Consider the following 18193-nt stretch of genomic DNA (forward strand, 5'->3'; position numbering starts at 1 on the left):
TTGTCATTGTTTGGGACATCAGTCCCACAAATGGGGCTGTAGCTGCAATTGTGGAGATACCTTTCGTGATATGTGCGAGCCACAACCTTAACTTGGCTGCCGTGGCGCTCATGGAGCCTTGTGAGGATCGACTGGACAAAGTCCACCTGTTGATTCATTATTCTTTAATTTTTTCTAGCAATTTATCTAATTAGATATTGGTTTGGTAGCATTTCGAGAAAAAACAAGTTGAGGCCAGTGCTCCGTCAGACAACACGGTGGTCGTCGACTTTCAACATGGTACAACGCTATTTGGACCTAGAAGACGCTATTAATGCTACGGATGACGCTATGACTGTGCTGATAACGTCACGGCGCGAAGAAAACCAGCTGAGGAGCTTCTTGAGGAGCAGAAAGCATTTGAATCCTCTTTGAGGAAGATCCAAAGTGCCGACGGTTTGTCACTTTTCGATGTTCGAGATGTTTTCGACGCGCTGATCGCCACACATCCTGGTGTCGAGGGCTAGCTGGGTACGGACGCTGGTATCGCTCAGCAACCTGAATTCGAGTATGCCTGTGTCACAGCGCTCACCGGAAAGACTGACAGTCTCACGGAGTATCAGCGCTCGCTGCTCCTACCGTTTGCTTCTCACGTAACGTCGCCGCCACCATCGGAGGACACGACGCTTGGGTTTGCGGATCGAGCGCTAAGCGCAAGCTACAGCGTGCGACGCCTTGTCAGTACCTAGAAATTGCGGTAATTCCCCATGAGCAAGCTGTGTATTAGTCAAACCAAGCACGTCATGGGAAGCCATCGCCTAGATTCCATCAACCTAGAGCTTATTTTGTTTCTAAAGGTAAATTGCCACCTTTGGAACGCGAAGACCGTTGCTAAAGTCGTTTATGCAACCAAATGAGGTGTATCTTGGATTAGTGGTGTGATATTGCTATTATCGTAACAGCTACGTAGTTATCAATATAAACTTTTCCTGCACGTACTGTCTTCACTAAAAAACCCGCATTGTAATTGTACTATCGGAAGGTAGAAGACTACTCGGACAGAATATCTTTCGCACTAGACCTTCGGTGGCGAGCAATTGCTCGAACGTATGTTGTCAATATCGACATGCGCATGGCTTAGGTATGACAACGCACCGCTTATATCGCTTATACAAGAGCGTTAAGAAGACAGGAAACGTGTCGAGCAAGCGCAAGTACAACAACAAGAGATACCGGTGGTCAGCGAACATTAACAGCTTCGTAAAAGCTTTCGTGAAGAAAACCCATGCTTCTACTTTGAGGAACTTCGAATCGAGCTGTGCACCAATTTTGGCAACCTGGTTACCCTGTCCTACCCTTCTGTCTGCCGCGCTATGCGCTTCGGTCTGCGGCTTATTCGGACAAACAGTGTGGTTATTAAGACCAGCAGTATTGAAGCTGCTTGAGCTAAGGCAGTTGAGATGAGGGCGAAGAACCTAGAAAGGTTACGTCCTGGCCTTTCGGAAATGTTGGTGCTGATCCCAAATAATCACAACAGAGATGGTTTAATAAAACACTGCTAAAACGGTTACTAATGACATTATCCCGTATCGCCCACCCCAAGATTCACCATACCGAGTTAGAACACGTGTTGCGGATATGGTGTCCAGATAGACATTTACTGATGCGGGCCGTTTATGTTTAACCGCTTTCGAGACATTCTGTAGAGCACCGGCACCAAGAGGACAAGGTAAGAAAGCTGACACAGTAATAGAGACGTAAATACTTTTGTATGGGATTCTTAGAGACCTTGGCTGGCAGTCAAGATCTTTTACGACAATAGTGTGCTAGGCAAAAATAAGAGAATATGCAAAGATTATAATGGGGACGAGAACGAGTTTAGAAAGTAGCATGTGTCTTGGAAGGTGTTTTTGGCCATCACTAAAGATCGGTACATCCGCCGAAAGATGCTCAGTAACATTCTACAGCACCGCCTAGCGTCAGAAGTTAGTAGTAAGGGCAATACACAGAATCAGGAAGTCGTTCATCTAAGTTTTGTTGCGCCCATTACACATTATGAAAAGGGATAAAATACCTCTTTGATGTCTTAATGACTTAGGTTTCAAACTTTATTGTGGCCTGGTTACGTGCAGACAACGACGCTGAATGGCACTGATAAAGTGTCCCACACAAAAAATTGCTTTAAAAACAGTTCTAATTGGCTATAGTTTTACGAAAAAAAAAGAGCAAAGAAAGATTAAAAGACATATGCCGTAGCAAAAAATGGATTGTTGCTGAACAAATACCTCGGAATACCGAAGAATACGTTTTCGATACAACGGATTCTGGCTGTCCGTTCCACGTAGCAATAGTAGATATTACACACGGAGTCAATTTTCGTTGTGTATACCCCACATTTTGTTGTGGGTTCGTTTCGGTGCTTTGCTTTAAGCGGACCCATTACACCCACAATCAGCGGTTGACAAACCGCCGTGCCGTTCGGTGGCAACGGGATTGCAGTAGCATTTGCCTCCTTGACAAGAACCTATCGCCCCTCTCCCCACCCAAGACGCTCCAAATCTTCCAAAAGTAGAACAGCGGGTTTGTCCATTTTCTGTTTTTTTAAAAGAATATTATCTCCACGTAGAGCTTTGAAACCAGCGTATCCATCCATGCGCTCTCGTGCATATCATTAAAGTGACCGGATACTTTCCCAACTCGTTTTGCTAAATTTTGCCACCAGGTCTCAGATAATGATAAACCTTATTGGTAATTCTGTTCCGAGCAATATAAAGTAAATTGTTAGATTTAAGTATTGTATCACCAGATAAGTATATCTTTCCATCATCCCGTACGGTCAGCACAGCGTCATACGTCCTATATGCTCGCTCAATTCAGTTATCTGAGCTGAGACCCAGCGCTCTTTCCCCACCCAGGCCTTCGTTGGGGAATGTCGAGAAGAACGACTGCTACATCCAAGTCCCCTCTTTGAAAAGCTACATACGTATAATACACATATATCTTGATAATTTTGCACGAATTGATTCGAGCTCACCAGACATATTTTTGGCAGCTTGGGGCTTTGAGAAGGTAATCCGTAGCTAGCACATAGTAGACATTGCAAATTAAAATTGCAAAACAAAACGGTGTAGGTAAGAATATAGCTACAAACTGTTTAACCAATTGGCGATACGCTGCACCATCCGCTCCATAGATAATTCTCCGTTGTTTTTCCGATCATCAAATGAAAGTCGATGGATCAGGCTCGGACGACTCGGACATTCAATCAAATCGATGTCTCCGAAATACTAGTAGTTTTCTAGGATAGTAAGTACTAAATATTTCAATTATACCAAAAATACTACTTTTCGTGCTCGTCCAATTCACATATTCAACTTTACAGAAACTGATAACAAGTGTTGTATCGGTTGGTGCAAACACCGAGTGGATTGGCGGTAGTACAGTAATTTTTTCAGTCGTGCTACCTCTCCTCATTGACGGCGGGGGTGACGAAGGGTGAATAAGGTCGACCTTTTCACTGAATATTGCGCCGTGTCTTATACCATGCATTCCAGCGTTGGAGACGTGCGAGGTCGTCCGTTTCTGTTTCGGCGCAGAAATGTGGACCGGCGCCAACTCGGGAGCTCTAACAAGAGGAGCTTTGTGCAGATATCGGCTGAGCCACCTGTGTTTAGTGCATGCGTGAGGCTTCAATCGAAACCGCCCGTTGGACTCGACAATATCGATGAGCTTATGCAAATACGGTGGACAATGAGAACTTTGAAAGTGCTTAAGAGCACATCTCACTCGAGCCCGTCAAATACAATCTTGACTACAACGCTTTCGTTGCTGTCGGTGAAATACAAGCTGTTGATACGAATCACCGCCGAGTAATGGCTATGATGTATCTATAACATAATTACGCGCCGACACCATGCTTGTATCTGCACAGCTCTTTCCCACCATGGAAGTAGACACTTATTGCCATTGTAAAGGTTAACGCGACTACTTCCAAGCTAAGCCTTGCATAGCATGTGTTCTTTTAGCAAAAGATGTATCACGAGCTCCAAAACGCGGATAGTCGTTCTATTCACGCCTTTACAGCTCTCTGCTTGTACTTCTGTTTGGCTCCAAATACGCCGCCTAGTACTCACTACAATGCTCTATATTACCACAAAACTATCGGGTCAATTACTGAAGCCAGGTTTAAAATGCTTCGTTCCATGGCTTCAACGTTCTTGTTCAAATGCCAACAGCACACCATGGCAGGTATGCCTCTAAATACAATATCTTCGGTGCTCATGAACGATTGACCGCGGTTGGTAAAAACGATACCGGGCAGATCAACATCCTTTTTGACAATCAAAAAATGCTACATATTGAGAGTCCAGACGTAGTCTTCCTTCTTCTATCCAAAAGGCCAGAATTGTACTGCAGGCAGATCAATGTTGAAACAGGTCACGGTTGCTATGCTCAGCAGTGGAAGCGCTTGAATTTGTTGGTTTTTCAACGACTTCGTGCTGCTGGTGATACAAACAAACCAGAAATTGGAAAACAATAAATGCAATTCAATATAATTTTGGTTTTTGCAATATGATTTTTTATTGGTAGTTGACCTTGCAAATATAATATGGTGTTGGACCAGTTATTGACAATAAAGATAACAAAATGTTCCTTGGTAGGACCCATCAATATGACATCATTTTCTTTGTTTACCACACCATCTCCGCACCGATACGCGAGACAAACTCAAATGTCACTTCATTTTCGCGCGACGATGGTCCTAAACAAGCGAATTGCTGCCTACATCTACACTTCACTTGGTCAAGGGCTATTTCGCTGCAATATATGTGGCAACAAGCGAAAACAAGCTGAAGGGACAGGGCTCTCTAATCTCAAGTCGCATCTGGTCGCGAGGCATGCGGGGTGTCAATCTTCCTTCGTGAGCAGTTCGGATCGCTCACTGCAATTATACGACTTCGTATCTGAAGAAGTTAGTCATCTGCTCCAGTGAATTCATTAGATTATCATGGGGAACATGCCAATACACGAAGTTGGAGACGCTCTAACACGAGTCATGAGCAAGCTACGGCCTGTTACTGTGAAGGCTGTGAAGAAGTACCTCCAAGGACTGACAATTAAAGTCGACCACAAGTTTGAGAAGGAATTGGGAACGCTCTTCGGTTTTATGTTTAATCGATGGTCACACGCTGGAGTGCACTATGTCGAGCTTTTTACTGTTTACGAAGCAGATGGTAACTTTCGCGTGCATCTCCTGGGTCTGTCCCCTCTGGCAGATGGATCTCAGACAGCAGACATACATGTGCAACTGTCTGAAAAAAATCGTGATGTTTATTACAAGATGAAGGACATGGTAGGCTTCCTGGTGGGCTACAGCTGCAGCACCAACCAGTCAGTTGCGAGCCAGTTGGCCGTTCCACTTGTTGGGGGCGCAAGCCATCACTCAAACTAGTGCATGGCCCCGCATGAGTCGTGGCTCTCCGAAGTTAGCGACCTTAAGGTCGAGCTACGCCACAAAAACAACTACGCTGGGCTTGAGAAGCACACATAAAACGGAAGAAGGAAGCAACTGAATTGCCCTGGTGCCGGTCTTTCTTGAGGCTCTCCAGGATAACACGGACTCAGAAGATGAAACTTCAGAATTCGAATATGGCCCAGACCTAAATGTTACAGATATAATACACGCTAGGAAAACTTGTCAAGATAGGCAAGACAACTGTTTAGTTTCCTGAGTGGAGTTTCAAAAATTAACCTGGCAGCCGTCGTCAGACCTACCTCAGAACATGATAACGACTTTTATAATGAGAAGCTTGGCGTTGCCTGGCCAGTTAACTATCGGGCCAGCATACTCACGGGGATCATGGCTGGTGCAAGAGTATACGGTAGGTCAAGACGTAGCTAGTTATTGCTTCAATATATATAAATTTCGGCAAATTTTATTATTGGAAGTGCTCATATGAGAATTCTTATTACGGCAAAACTTTGTCGCCAATACAATACATAATTACATTTTCTGACCTCTGCAACAAATCGTCTTTGGATGAACCCAAAACAAGTACCGAAGCTCCTGCGATTCTTCAGTAACCATATCGCGAAAGAGTCCGCTATTGTTCTCCAAGTTTAAACTAGGCCTTCATTACAGTCTGGGTAGCCAATGTACGACGCCTCACTAGTTGTAAAGAGTTCTGAATGTCCTTGGGGTTGACAAACGAGCTGGGTCCCGCATGCAACAAAGTAGTGCGTTGCTCGCAGAAGGCACGACACTTGGTCATGTTGCCGCTGTGGGCTTCGTCGCCGTTCACCATGTACTGCTAAAAGCGCCTCTGCTTCGGACAAAAACATTTACTTGGGTCGTGGTGGAATATCAAAGATTTTCACACGGTCCTCGGTGTAGGTTTTCAGTCATCCCAAAGTTAGAGTAGAGAGCCGATTAGGTTGAGAATAAGGTGCACGAGTGCGGTAGCTGCAGCAGTGAATGCTTTAAAATGAGAGGTTTCCAGCAATAACCCCTGCAAACCCCCTGCATCAGCGGTAATACTAGGCCTACACACATGTTCTAACGGTGTAGTATAAGCTTCAACATGTATCCGTTTTGGCAATCTGGGGTCTAGCGCTATTTAATATGCCGTTGAAGGACTGATATTTGGAGATCTAGAATTTGATTCTCATGAATCAAATGTGATAGTAGCCTCATGCCGTCAACAGACAAATTGAAGTTGTAAAGGTCAAATCTATGAGCGAAACAAATATGTACCTTTTAAAGTGGTCTTCCTTTGACAGTCCCCTATTACAGAAATGCTTGTTTTTTGTTTTCATCTTCGACATCCAGGTTCTTGATAAAGGCGGATTCGCGGTGACCACCAGGCGCCAGGTTTTTCTAAAAGCAGTTGATGACGAGGTCACACCAAGCGGCACGCTGTCGAAGAAGCAACTTTGCAAACTGCTTCCAGGTACAGCCTTGCAGCAAGCCACGACCTTCCTTGAGCTCATCATCAAGGAACTTGTCGACTACGTCTTCAGGGATAAGACTTGGTCGTCCGATCACACGAGCGCCGACCTTGAGGCCATTGAAAACGCAGTTGTAGCTGTCGCTAGCTGTTAAAACGCGCTTGCCAGACTCGTCGGTCTTGCAGAACTGCTGTAAGTGCTTGACACCGCCCTTCTTGAAGCGCTCCGCGAGCTTCACTTCTTTGCCGTGGGACTCCATCAGCAACGCTGCAGGTTCCCAACGCCGATATCGCCGACTTCGAAGTGTGGAGCGCCAGTCCCAAAGGACAGAGACCTCCGAGATCTCTTCCTTGCTATCGTAGCGGACGTCGTCGATCTGCCATATCTCGTACTTGGCCTCTGCATCATGCACCCACATGTTCTCCTTGGTTATCGGCTCGTCCTCGTCACTGCTAAACGCCTCCTGCGAGCCAACTCTAACAGAGCAATCACACTCGAGATTTTCATTTTCGAAGATTGCGCACGAGCTTCCAATAGATGCACTTTATCTCTCTGTGATTACCATGTTCTCCCAAATAGAGTTATAAAAAACGCCGCGCGAAAATACCAGCACTGAGGTAGGATGACCTACGACAGGGACTTGACGAGCTCGAGCGGGCAGTCGGTCGAGGTGATCGACCTGACGGTCGAGGATGGCGTGGACGGCGCCGGCGAGTTCGGTGGTGTGTGAGTGTTGTGGATATGGTACGGTGGCGGCAGCGAGTCAGCAGACACCACCGAAGACAGGGGGTAGCAGCTGAAGCTGAACGACGTTCGAAAATCGCAAGGAGGGCGGACATGCGCGACAAACGAGCGAGGACAGAAGGCAAGGAGGCAAGGCGACATCGGTAGGGTAGCAAAGGCCCCTTTCAGTAGAAGTAGGTAGGCAACGGTGTGCTTCGTGGGGAGGATGCCGAGCGTGCGGCTGGCCACTCGACCCTCAGTTAAGATTGTTTCCGATTGGTGAACGAGTAAGACTAATAAAGGAGAGTGGCGCCGAAGCACGGGTTCTTAAGAGCAAAAGAAGATGAGGCAGGGTTGTGCAACAAAGTCGAGGGCGGAAGGGCCAGTAGGGTGGCGAGGACCATGGCGATAGGCCATGGGGGTCGTAGCTGTCGACTGAGAAAGCAGAGCTCGAATATGGCTTGCCGTACGGAGCCCACGTCCAGTGCATGTTGTATGAAATACAGGCTCACTTTGCGGGACACAGCTCATAGACCCTTCCCGTTTGGGTGGCTGATCCTTACGGCCTGTAGCCAGAATCACAGCTCTTTTTTTTCAAATGTTTCGCTCGCCTCAGACGCGAACAACCGTCCATCCCCTCTCTGCACGCTTCCACAATCAAATACATACTTCATCAACATCAATGGGCGCTGCCTAAACATTTCAATTAGTCGACGTAAGGGTTGGAGTTTCGCATATCGGGCTTAGCAAATCAGCGAGAAGACACGTTAATCTATATTATCGAAAGCACTGGATCATACAAAATCCGTCTGATACCGAGAGCTGTTTAAAAGGCGGTTGCTGGCGCCTAACTGGTAAGCTCATTTTGTCGTGAATTAGCCCCCTGGTATTTCTAATTTAATATTAAGCTAGCTGACTTACCGTATTTAACTTGATTCTTATGGGACTTTTCTGTTAGACCCCGGTGGTGAAAACCCAAGGCATTTATCTAATTCTCGGTGCTGCACTAACTCGACATATGTAAGTATGAAAACATTTCAAAAGCACTGTCTTGTTTCTATTTGGACGCACCAGTTGGCAAGTGTTACAGCGCTATCTCAGGCGGAGAAATTATGTGTCATGTGGTGGTGCACGCGCTAGGCCTCGAGCAATACCCTCCAGCAAAGCCACGAAATGGTGAGCGTGTCATTTAAAAATCATCGGCCTAGGTTTGCAAATCCAAACCAAAATCAGGTCTCCGTGTGACAAAAGCGTTGTTTAGCTCGCGGTTGTAACGCTCCAGCGTCTTTTTCAAAATACCGGCTGATCCCAAGCATATTCCAGAAATCAGGTGGGAGCGCTTGGACCCACATACGACGGAAGTACTGCCAAAACAGCTCCCTCTTGACTGTACGCGTACTATTGCTAGTCGAGATCAGCCTTAAGGTGGTCTGTGACGTGGTCAATGCCTTGCGGGTAAATCTGGTCGTGAGGTTGGATTGTCAACACCTCGGTTCATTGCAGCTGTGATTTCACTAATTGTGAATGAGAAACTTCAGCATTGGCTGACAAATGGATTACTTAAATGAACCGACAGCGTACCATCTGCTGTCAAGATATTGGTCACTAATTGCGTTGTAAAGCATTTTCCCAAAAGATGCGGATATTAATAATCGGCTCCATAGACGTTCAATTGACACGTTAGCACACTGAAGAATATGACAAAAGCTTCACTTAGACTTGCTGGTGCTCAGTATCTACATGCGCAGAACGTAGCAGCGGCAAATCCGGTCGCAAGCCAAAACGATGACGCACTGGGTAAAACAATCATGGTGCATAAAAACGCTACGTCCAAGAGAAGTGAAGTGTTCACATACGACAACAGACTAATAAGAGTCAGATGTCCTCTGCCACTAATTCGTTCCTCTTGGTCATCTCCAGCGTAGGTGAGCTTGAGCTCGGGCAAGTTAGATCCACCACAAGCCTGAGATAGAAGGAAACGTCGACATGACCATAGTGAGCGCTCTCTTGGGACGCGGAGCGCGCGAAGGAAACCTTTGTCACGTGACATAACGCGCATCATTATGCTCAAGCGGAACCCGCGCTCGAGCTACTCCCAAATCTGTGGCGGTAGCCCACTAATCTGTTGCAAATCCCGTGTATCTGTCTCCTAAGCCATTTTGCGGCAGACGTTTCGGACGACAAGTCTCGAAGCCTCGCCTCCATCTTCGTCGTCATACGAGATTTTGATGATTTTGCCTTCACGTCCGCTCCTCATTACGTCCAACTGGCTTTACAATCTTGTCGATAGCTGCAGCGGTATGTCATCTTCCGATCGGAGGCCTGGTACTTGGTTAGCTGAAACCCCTCCCAACGTATTGATGTTCGGGATGGTGTTATGATTTCAGTGTCGCTCATTTCCCCGAGTCGGTAAATCGAGAAATGAGCACATATCTGACCTTAGAGTTTTGGCTTGTCTTCTAACGGAGCATTTAAATATATTCCGGATGGAGTTTTTTTTATAATATACGGTGATTTGCCGTGTATCACCCTAATTACGGAGATGAATATTTTAGATGAACACAGGGGTTTTAGTTTCATAAGAGTATCGAATGTGAGTAATTTTGCTTTAACATCGTTCATACTAAAGCACGTTGGGGGCATGCAGTTTGTGAGAAGAACAGACGAGTAGAAGCGGTCCACAACGACAACGTGCCAGTTGTAAAAGATTTTGCGTCAAGCACGACATTCAAGCTTCGAATGACCGCAGCTGCGCCTGTCTTATGATCTTCAGAGCTGTCACCTCCGTCGCTATTAATAGCACCGTGTTTTTCAGCATAGACCTCAAATCTGAATACTTACGACATACTCTGTAGCTCGGTACGCTGACGACATAATAAAAGAAATTTTGCATACAATCTGGCAATAGGCATTTCTCAAATCGCAGACCATGAACAACTTCGAGCCGTATCGATGTGGTTTGTCGGGCATGAACATGCAGGTCACGCTTGGGAGTGGAAATTGCACCGCCTTCGTCGCATAAAAAGACCGATGGGAACGTCCATCCAGCGATGAATCGCTGCTGTAGCTGGGCCACAACAGGTCGAAGCTTCCAAAGTTTATCACGCGCGTGATCAGCTTCGCTGTTGACGAAGTAAACGGCACGCAATATGTCTTGGCACCGGTTTCGGACTATGAACTATCCGAACGTACCCGCTGGAAGTGCACCATCTTCGACCATGGACCAGTGCGATACGAATCGTCGTTGCTGAGAACACAACATCCGTGCAACAAGTAGTCCGATTACATGGAGAATACCGTGAGTCTGATAGCCAGGCTTTGCATTTGAACATCGTTGTATTTACTTTAGGGGCTCGCCCCGACGGTTTGGGTGTTTGGCTTGAACTGCTAGCGCGCGGCTACCAGCTTGCTGCAGCCTATAGCGCTTGGCCTCGATGTAGATCAGCACCCACAGCGACTTCGGCATAAGGTAGAGGAAAGTGAGAATTGGAGATTGACAAACATCACGCATCTCTGGCTCCGGCGGAGCCTAAACAAGAAAGTGGTTAGGGCGCACCACTGGTTATCTTCCCGTGATCAGCCACGATATGTGGCGTGGGTGGACAAAACCTTTAAGGCTGCTCATCTCACAGTTTGCCGGATGGCACGCATACGGTCGAGCAAGAAGAGGAAGACAGCGGCCGTTGCAGACACAAAAACCGCCGTCATAAAGCTTTCGTCATTTCTGGGGCCAGCTACGAGCGGTGGACTGGAGCAAAAAGCGGTCCTGTGGCCTTGCTAGTGGATGGAGTTAATTCACGACAGCTGATACCGACATTTTGATCGGTGAGCGCACACTTATTACTCATGCGATACATTCCGGTTTGTTGGTTGACAGCGAGAATGCGGAGGGCGTCGACGCTGCGACTAAGAATACGGAAGCAGAGAGGGCACCGCCTACGTGTGCGGCAAGCGTTGTGGGTCCGGCACGAAGTAACAAGGTCGTGGCGGCTTTTGAGGATGTGTTTAGTCTTGAGGAGGCCATTCGAGCGTTGCAGATCGACACACGTGCAAGCCTCTCTCAGGGCATCCTGAACGGCATTTTTGGGTCGAGAAGCAAGTCGGACGTCGAGCTCTCACAGACAGTTGTAACAAGGGCGTTTGACGTGTAATCAACCGATCTTCAAGTTGACGCTTCGCACCGAGATGCTGCAGCAGGCCTTCAGATATTGTCTGATGCTTTTAAGGTCGATAGCGAGGCTGAGCAACATAACACACCAGCAGCGACAAGCCGCGTTTCACGTTCTCGCGCACACATAAAAATGACGTAAACTTTGTCCCCGAAAATGAGAGCATGATTTATTGCGAAAGCTGTAGTACTAGTGAGAGCAACGGCGGTGCTCTTGATGAAGACGACGACGACGTGCGCATCGACTGAAGTGAGCATGGTGACTACGATTGAATTCTATTCGACACCGACGCAGTGGATATGGACGAAGCGTTCGTCGCATCGCTTCAAGTCGGGGCGCCACACTCGACAAACGCGGCGTGAAGCAGCGCGGGGACGTATTACATGCAATGGAGTGGACCGCGGTGTCGTCACTGCCGGAGGAGGAATCGCTGCTTACCCTGGTTTGCGTACCGAGGGATAGAGAGCTGCTTCAGTTCTCTAAAGGCACACATCAAGCAGTACCTAGCTCTTGCTAGGGAGGCGATCCTGGAGCCCGTGCTAATCAGCGACAGCAAGCCGATCACGAAGACCGAGGCGCGCATGCGCATTCTCGAACGCGCCGCCAGCGTGAACATGCCGAAGATCACGCAGCGCATGGTGCAGAAGATGGAGTTGCATGCTGCGAAGTTCGTCAACGCCGCAATTCGCTTCGAGGACATGGTGTAGGGCGAGTAGGTGGATCTGTAGGGAGAAGAGGAGTACAGCATGCCGACTTTGAGTATAAATTAGCCAGGTGGTACTGCTTAGTTCGGGTACCAAAAAATAAACCAAAATTAAAGCTGCCGACTTTGGATGTTGAATGTGCCAACAATGGGCAAAAAGTCGCAAAAAATAAACCAAAATTAAGTTTGGATGTTTAATGTGCCAACTATGGGCGGGCTAAGGTGTAGTGTAGTATCAATTTGTTTTACTGTATAGTAATGGCCCTGTAGTAGTGGTAGAACAGTACTCGTCTTTTTAAGTGCGCTTGTGTTTAATTTGTTGGCTCCAAATTGACTTGCGTGTTATGCTTCTGCGGCCGTCACGCTCCGCATGCGCAGGCGTGCGTCGTCTGGGCCTGACGTCGGCCATCCATGCCCCAGTCCAACGGTCCTTTTTGCCCATTGGCAATGAACTCTGCGGCCTGCAACAGTCTCGTGTGAGCTTCTTCCGCTTAAACTCGACGGACGCAGTCGCAGCAGCCACTTCAGCCGTAGCAACTGACGCCGCAGCTTTCAAAACAAAGCGTCGTAAGAGCAAGAAAGCGAAGAAAGCCGTAGTGACGTCTTCCACTTCTGCTGTCAAAGATGCGGAAAATGCGCTGGCTCCAAAGCCATTAGTGTCAAAGAAGAAGTCCAAGCAGAAGCCGCGTAAGCCAATGACACAAAAGGAAATCGAGGAAGAGATGTTGGTCAGAGCAGTCAGCAGTGATGTCAATGACGCTGCAGCTGCTGCTACTCAGACCCCGAAGAAGGACAAACAGAGCGAGACTTCAACAGAAAAGCCTTCATCCGAGACTGCAGTGGTGCCAGCCAAGGAGCCGATGCCGCTGCAGAACTTCAAGACGGAGAAAATCACGATGACTTTGCAGGAAATTGCTGCGTTGCAGAAAACTCTGCCGACTGAGGAGGAGATTGCGTCTCTGATCACGAAGCTGCGCCGAGTGTCGTTCGAGAACGCACACAAACTGTTTGACTTGTATCGTAATTTTGGCAACCCATATCTGGACGAAAACTTCTTGACTCCTGGAGTATTGGCGTGTTGCGAAGCGAAAAAGCCAGCGGAAGGTATTCATATTGTTCGGGATATGCTTAGTCAGGGGCGGAAAGTGGACGAGTCGACGCTGCGAACTCTGTTCGATGCATGTGACAAAGCTTCGGCTGCAGTGGAAGTGATTGAGCTCTGGGATTTGATGGAAAAGGCTGGTATGAAGCTGGAACGGGCGGATTACAACCGATTCCTCGACATTTGTTACCGTCAAGAGTATTTGGATGGTGCTGTCAAGGTACTGAAGCAACTTCGTCTGCTCCGTCAAATCTCAGTGCATACGTACATGCACTGGCTACTGCGCGCTTCAATTGTGTGGCGCTCTGACGCGTTTTTCGACATTTTGATGGAGATGCGACTATCTGAAGTTGAGCCGGAGATCATGTCGCTCACGTCGCTGGAGTCTGGACGCAAGGACCGTGCTCTGACGGTGATGGAAGGAGTGCGTGCTGTTGGATTGGATCCTTGCTTTGCGATGTCGTCGGTCTTCTCGTCGATGCAGGCGTCCGTGTACCAGAATGGACCGAGTTGCCGGGCTCTTACGAAGAAGGAAATCAAGGACGCAAAGGAGAAGTTTGGTGACCTCAAACCGATCGAGTTGGAGTGGCCTGTGACTCCAACCCCTCAGGTGTTGGAGACCCAGGCTGCAGGGTTGCTTCTGCAGCAAGAAACATTCCGTCGATTAAAGCGGCAGCAAGTGAAGCACATCGATAAGTTGCTGGAGATGCTTCCTATCACGACCAACATGACCATCAACCTACGCAAACAACTGCTGCGGATGTCGTTGCTGGTGAACACGCATCGTGTTCGTCGAGACAGGGACACGATCTGCAAGGAGTATGACAGCGGTCGCAGCTTAATCGAGTTGTCGACGGTACACAACTACCCTCCCGTGTCGCTCATGCGAGTTATCCTTCGTGCTAAGGGCAAAAGTCAGGTTCAGATCAAGGTTGGTGGCATTCTATTGCGTAGTTAGATTCTGTTGTAGTTTACTGACTTGTGTTGCTTCATCTTTCACAGAACGCTTTGGCCAAACCTGCTGAGAAGCTTTCAAAGCGTGATCAACATGAACTACGCAAGGCTATCGAGTACGACAGCGTTCACAAGAGTGATCCGCTCATCGGTGCCCCCAAGTACAATGCCGACTCGTTGGAGCGTGCAATTGAGCACTTCATCAGGGCCAAGGGTATTCGTTTGAAGTACGTTATGAAGTACCAGATTTCGGACTTGTTGAGTGTCGAAGAACTAATTATTTGATGTAAATGCAGAACCCAAACGGAGCTGTGCACGGACCAGATTGAGAGCCACGGCCGTCGTGTCATCTCGCCGGATATTTTGCTGCTGGACCCTGTGGTCATCAACGGAGTGCCCATCCGGTGGATCGACGCCAAGAACTACTACGGCGCTCACATTGTAAGCAAGCGGCTGATCTCGACCCAACTCTCGAACTACGTGAAGGAGTGGGGTCCTGGCGCCATCGTCTTTGGCATGGGATACAGCGATATGTTCTCGCTACCTGGTGTTGTCTGTCTCGACACGACGCCGTTCCCCAAGACGCGCAAGGAGACAGCCAAGGTCCGCGTCAAGTCGTTCATGTACTCGTGCTTGAACGTGTTTCGCTGGAAGAAACATCTGGGCAGTGAATTGACGCGGAAATACCCCAGCGACGTGGCGAAGCCGTCTACTTCTACTTCGCAGTCCTCGTAGTTAAGGTAGATCAACTTCAACCACTTACGGTTTTTAGTCCCGTAAAGACGACATGTGTCCCATGTATCTTCATTGCATACTGATTCCAAGTCAAACCACTATAATAACCGTACGCAGTACCCCAGTTGAAAGAGATCACTTCGCCATGGTCGCTCGTCGCCGTCCACGCAGCTGGCGCTACATCGTGGAATGTCTGCGAGACCCTCCTCGCAGCGACTTCGCCTTCGTGCCTCACCAGTACATCTCGGCGCCGGTGGAGCTCTCAGACTCGTCTGAACACAGCGATGAGAGCACCCCCATCAACTCCAGGTCTGTCCACCGCTTCAGCGTCATTTACCGTCTTCCCACTGACGTATCCTGTAACTGTATTGCAGGCCTAAGTATCGCCAGAAGCGACTAGCGCGTCAGCGGAACTCCTTCTTCGCGCTGCATGTAGCAGCCATGGGAGCAGCAGGTGTGGCATGCGCGTGGCTGGCCATGTTCCCTATTGCCCCTGGACGTCTCTATAACATGCAGGTGGACGTATTTCGAGCCAATCACGAGCACGCCGAGTTCTTCTTCCGCTCCTGTTTGTATCTGGGCATTGTGCTCGGAGCAGCAGGCGCTGGCTATTGTGGAGATCGCCTGGGACGAGCTGGCACGTTGGAACTGGCTGCCATCCCGTTTATTGTGGGCTGGGTGCTGGTTGGAGTTGCATATGGAGAGCTCACAGTACTAATCGGAAGGTACTTGCTTGGAACAGCGGCTGGAATCATCTACGTGGTCGTTCCGGTGTATCTGGCGGAGGTGAGCGCTGCGCACACTCGTGGACGAGTGATATGTGCGCAGATATTCCTTTCGGCAGTGGGAGGGATCCTCTACTTGGCGCTTGGAGCGCTGTTCATGTTCTTGAGTCGACAGTATATTGGCTTCAACCTCAGTGAGTGGAAGGTGTTGGCATTGTCCGGCGTCGCTCCTGCGCTGCTGCTGCTGCTGTTCGCGCAAAAACTCCCGGATTCGCCTACGTGGCTCATCGCTCGCCACGACGACCGGGAAGCTGCATTCGAAGTGTTGTACAAACTGTTTAACCGCGACGATCGCATCGCCGAAGACGAGACCAACTCTATTATCCATGCTAAGGTACTGGCAGCGACCGATCGAGGTCACCACGGTGCATTCTTCCGTCCTGTACTCCTGTGCGCTACGCTCTATACTTTACGTGCTATCAGTGCATTCCTCCTTGAACCAGCAATCACGTCCAGACTCGCTAAAGATAGCAGTCGAGGTGTTGGGGGAAGACACGCCAACGTCTCGTTCGTCCTTTCGATCTTCGGAGTTGCAGTTGAAGGCGCTGAAGGTGGACTGATAGCGATGACTATGACTGTTGCCGTGGCTGCTGCGACGGGCATCGTCGCATGCTTCTACTTCGTGGATACCAGAGGAAGACCTGCCACACTACAGTGTGGCTGCTACTTGGTGGCATTGGCTTGTGCTTTTCTGCTGGTCTCAATTTACAGAAATGTCCATTGGGAAGAAGACAGCGGCGTGGCATTGAGTGATTCTGGTTGGGCTGCTATGTTATTGATCAATGCCGGGCATCAGCTGGGCCTGGGTGTTGTGCCTGTGATCATGGTCAGTGAACTTTTCGCCGTGAAGCAGCGTATGGGCGCTGTAAGCCTCGTGGTGATCTGCGAGGCGATTGTAAATATCGGCCTTGCGCACGCACTTACAGCGTTGCGCGAGCACATGCCGACACCAGTTTCTGTATCTTGTCTTTGCGTCGGTATCGTCATGGTGTGTAACATCGCCGGCGTTGTCTTGAGCTATTGGTACATTCCCGAGACTAGTCGACGCAGTCTACAAGACATTGAAGCCATTTTGTGTGGATGGCAACCTGCCACTCCTCGCCGCAGCACTTCTTCAAATGTGCGACTAGAATATGGCAGCAGCGACTAAAAAAGTAGAAGAGCTACAAGTTTGGGTTTACAGAAGTAAATAGGTGTCTTTTAGATTCTTTTTTTTACCTTGTCAATCGCCCCTCAGATACAAGGCCCGAAGAGCTGGACGACTCCTCAATCTCGTCAGCTTCATCTTGCTGGACGTCGGCTAATTCTGTTAACCTGGCCATCACCTGGTCGTACGAGCGACACCACCACGACTCAGTGCGGTATTTGAGGCGGCCGTAGTAACCAAGACTGCGTGGGTCGTCGTGGAACGCGTGCATGTGCACGTGGTCGATGCTATTGAATGGTGGTACATGGAACGAGTAGCGCACCGGGCTCTCATCTCCATGGGCCTTGAAGCCCACTGGCTGTAGCTCCACACACTCTCTCTCCGGTCGTTGGGTCATGACGGACTCGGCCACGTGATGCATTCGCGCGAGCAGTGCGCGATGTCTGGCGGCCAGACGATTGACATTCCGGATATGAGCGCGCGGAACGATGAGCACGTGGCTAGGCACGATGGGGCGCAATGGACGAAAGACGACCACATGCTCGTCCTCATATAGGAAGGTCTCGGCAGGGGCTAATGGTAACCAAATATCATATGATATTTTTGATAGTAATAGTACTATTTTCGATATTAAATATTAATAGTAACTCATTTTTGCAAAAGCTAACATAATATTTTTATATTAGCTCGGAGAACTGAAAAATATTAGATACTACATGATATTTTATGATATTTTCCCACTTAAGTACGTTTCTTGCCAGCTTACCTCTGTGAACCGAGCGGAGCCAAATAACTTTTTCGATCAGGTTCTAGAAAAGCAGTAGGCTTTAAGACTGACGAGTATTTGCTCTAGTATTTCACTGTGACACAGACAAAGGCGATCGAGATGGAAAACTGCAAACGCTTGCAGCTGTTTAACGTTGATAGAGCGAAATCAAGACATTTGTT

General features: G+C 48.5%; 2 protein-coding genes across 2 annotated transcripts; both read left to right on the forward strand.

The window, feature by feature from the left end:
* Positions 1-13217: 13217 nt before the first annotated feature.
* On the forward strand, positions 13218-14804 carry PITG_02555 (uncharacterized protein; the record flags this gene model as incomplete). The annotated part of the gene is made up of 4 exons (XM_002907425.1): positions 13218-13250; positions 13344-14555; positions 14627-14729; positions 14785-14804. 4 exons carry the CDS (start codon positions 13218-13220, stop codon positions 14802-14804), a joined length of 1368 nt encoding a protein of 455 aa, XP_002907471.1.
* A 654-nt stretch (positions 14805-15458) lies between these two features.
* PITG_02556 (Major Facilitator Superfamily (MFS)) lies at positions 15459-17248 on the forward strand (the record flags this gene model as incomplete). The annotated part of the gene is made up of 2 exons (XM_002907426.1): positions 15459-15622; positions 15688-17248. The coding sequence occupies 2 exons, from the start codon at positions 15459-15461 to the stop codon at positions 17246-17248; spliced, it is 1725 nt and encodes a 574-aa protein (XP_002907472.1).
* Between the last annotated feature and the right edge of the window lie 945 nt (positions 17249-18193).

Source organism: Phytophthora infestans, genomic scaffold, assembly GCF_000142945.1.
Source record: "Phytophthora infestans T30-4 supercont1.3 genomic scaffold, whole genome shotgun sequence".
Lineage (NCBI taxonomy): Eukaryota > Oomycota > Peronosporomycetes > Peronosporales > Peronosporaceae > Phytophthora > Phytophthora infestans.